Source organism: Ciconia boyciana, chromosome 2 (assembly GCF_034638445.1).
Source record: "Ciconia boyciana chromosome 2, ASM3463844v1, whole genome shotgun sequence".
Taxonomy (NCBI): Eukaryota; Metazoa; Chordata; class Aves; order Ciconiiformes; family Ciconiidae; genus Ciconia; species Ciconia boyciana.
The window spans coordinates 1216734-1218996 of record NC_132935.1 but is presented as its reverse complement, the minus strand read 5'-3'; the positions used below and the strand labels follow the sequence as shown (position 1 = coordinate 1218996).

Genomic DNA, 2263 nt, shown 5'->3' with positions numbered 1-2263 from the left:
GAGGCTGCCTATTTGGGCTTCTTGCACTTGGTGCTCTCCCTGGAGATGGCAGTGCAAGCAGGCAGAGGAGGGGTGCTTGCGAGAGCACGAAGTTGTTGATAGGTGGAGGAATGGGGCTGTGAGGGGGGCAGTGTTGCAGACACGGTCATGGACAGGCTGCACGAGCTGACCCAGATGAGGAGATCGGTTAAACTACATAATCTCCAGAGGTACCTTGCACACTCAGTGATTCTGTTTCCTGTGATTCTGCTTGCTGTGATGGCCAGAGAAGGCGGTTGCAGCGGAGAGTACTGGACATAGCAGAAGGGGGGATGCAAAGAAGGAGGTACATGGGCCATGTTTCCAGGCAGGCCGGGCTGGCCCCTTCCCTGCTGGCTTTGTGCCTTGGGAGGAGGAGCCGTGGACAGTGGGGCCCATGTGCCAGCAATGGCCGGGAGGTGCGTCTCCTCAATGCATGAGGCGGCTTCCAGGCTGTGTGGGGTTGGTGTCAGGGGTGGTGGCGAGCGCCCTTAGCAGGGGTAGCAGCCTCTTCTGCCGCCGAAGCAGCCCAGGCCTCCGAAGCCGTAGCCGAAGCCGCCGGAGGAGACGGGCACTCCCTGGGAGCTGAGGACGTTGCCCACAGCAGCGGATGAGGAGGATCCGACGGCGGTGCTCTGGGGGAAGGAGCTGAGGATGGGTCCTGGCAGGGTGACCAGCACGGCGGGAGGCTGGATGACAACGCGGGAGTCCTGGCACTGCGTGACACAGGGCTCGTTGCAGCTGTTAGCCAGCGGGGTGGGTCCGCAGGGGCGGCAGAGGTCGTAGCAGGCCATGTGTGTGGTGCGGAGGGGCCCTGGAAGAGAGGGTGTTGAGGAAGCGGAGGGGCGTGGGGGTGCGAGGGGCGGTGTTGCAGGAGAGCGAGGGAGGCCAGGGGAGGCCTGGTGTGGGTGTGTGGGGAGCGTGGCGGTGGGGAGGCGTGAGGGCTGCTGAGGCTGGGAGCCAGAGCGTGCTGGAAGAGACGGGCCAGGTGTGGGGGCAGGAGAAGGAGGGGAAGGGTGTTGAGACTCACCTTGTTGACGGCGGAGGAGAAGGCGTGAGGAGAAGTGTGTGAGGGAGAGAGGCGCTGGGCCGGCTTTTATGCTGGTCCCCGAGGGGCAGGACAGCCTTTGCGCATGAGAGCATCGTGCAGCAAGCAGCTGTTGCATGCCAGAGGCTGGCAAGCAGTGAGGTGGGGTGTGTTTTCCTTCCCGCAATTCTGCAATTTCACGTCCTCCTCTTGAGGACGTGTCCACTTGCCCTGGCGGCAGCTTTTAAGTGCGAGTATTAGAGGCCAAAGGCTTGGTGTTTGGGCGCGTGTCAGGGCGGGCAGAAGACGCCACCAACGCGTAGGAGAGGTGGGGTGTCGTCAGGTGAGGTCATCCCGTGGCGCTCGTGTAGCGTGGTTTGGGGTTTTGTTGTGAAGAGGGAGGCCCCGTTTCCTCGCAGGCCTGGAAGGTGGGTCTGGGCTTTGGAGGTGTGCCAGGTGTGAGGTGCTGCCCCTTCCATGGCGTTGGGTCCGTCCTTGCCGTGCTGCCAGCTCGCTAAGCCTGTCTTTAGGCCTGGCCTTTCCCGTTGAGTGTGCTCTGTGGGTGTCTTGGTGCCTCTGTGGCTTGTGAGGTTGTAGGTGGGAGAAAGGAGGCTGCCCGTTTGGGCTTGTTCCCCCCTGGTGCCGTCCCTGGGGGTGGCAGTGCAAGCAGGCAGAGGAGGGGTGCTTGGGAGAGCAGGCCGTGGTCCTGGCAGCCCTGGTTGAGAGCTGGCAAGCCTTGTGATGTGGGGAGCCCTGCCCCGCTCCCCAGGGGCTTGTGTTGGCCCCTGGGTAGCGCTGCCCTTAGCTGGGGCCGGCAGATTTGCAGCCTGGGCTGTGGCGCAGACACGGTGCTTGATGTGGATCACCTCGCAAGGGCAGGTGAGTTTGTGGAGAGCCCAGGAGTGTGGCGAGAGGCAGAGGGGGAGTGGGAGTGTGAGCGGCAGGCAGGAGAGGCTGTTGAGCAAGGGCCTTTGGGCTCTTTACTTGGGGTGAGTGCCGAGGGCTGAGGCCACTTCTCTGCACAGTGTTGGAGGGGCAGAAAGAGGACTTGGATGTTGCAGAGGGCATTGGAGGCGAGCATGGTGCACGGGGCTGCAGAGCCGAGGCCCTGGTGGTGGTGGATGCATGCGGAAGGGTTGATGAATGGCAAGGCCTGGCCCAATTGAGCCAAGGTGAGTGTTTTTCAGGCTGTTTGTCAGGCGAGCAGTGCTTGTTGCT

The 2263-nt window shown here is 62.8% G+C and overlaps 1 protein-coding gene across 1 annotated transcript; it reads right to left on the bottom strand.

Annotated features, from left to right (window-relative positions):
- Window positions 1-509: 509 nt before the first annotated feature.
- On the bottom strand, window positions 510-812 carry LOC140647320 (feather keratin-like). Its single transcript, XM_072851791.1, has one exon. It carries the CDS (start codon window positions 810-812, stop codon window positions 510-512), a length of 303 nt encoding a protein of 100 aa, XP_072707892.1.
- Between the last annotated feature and the right edge of the window lie 1451 nt (window positions 813-2263).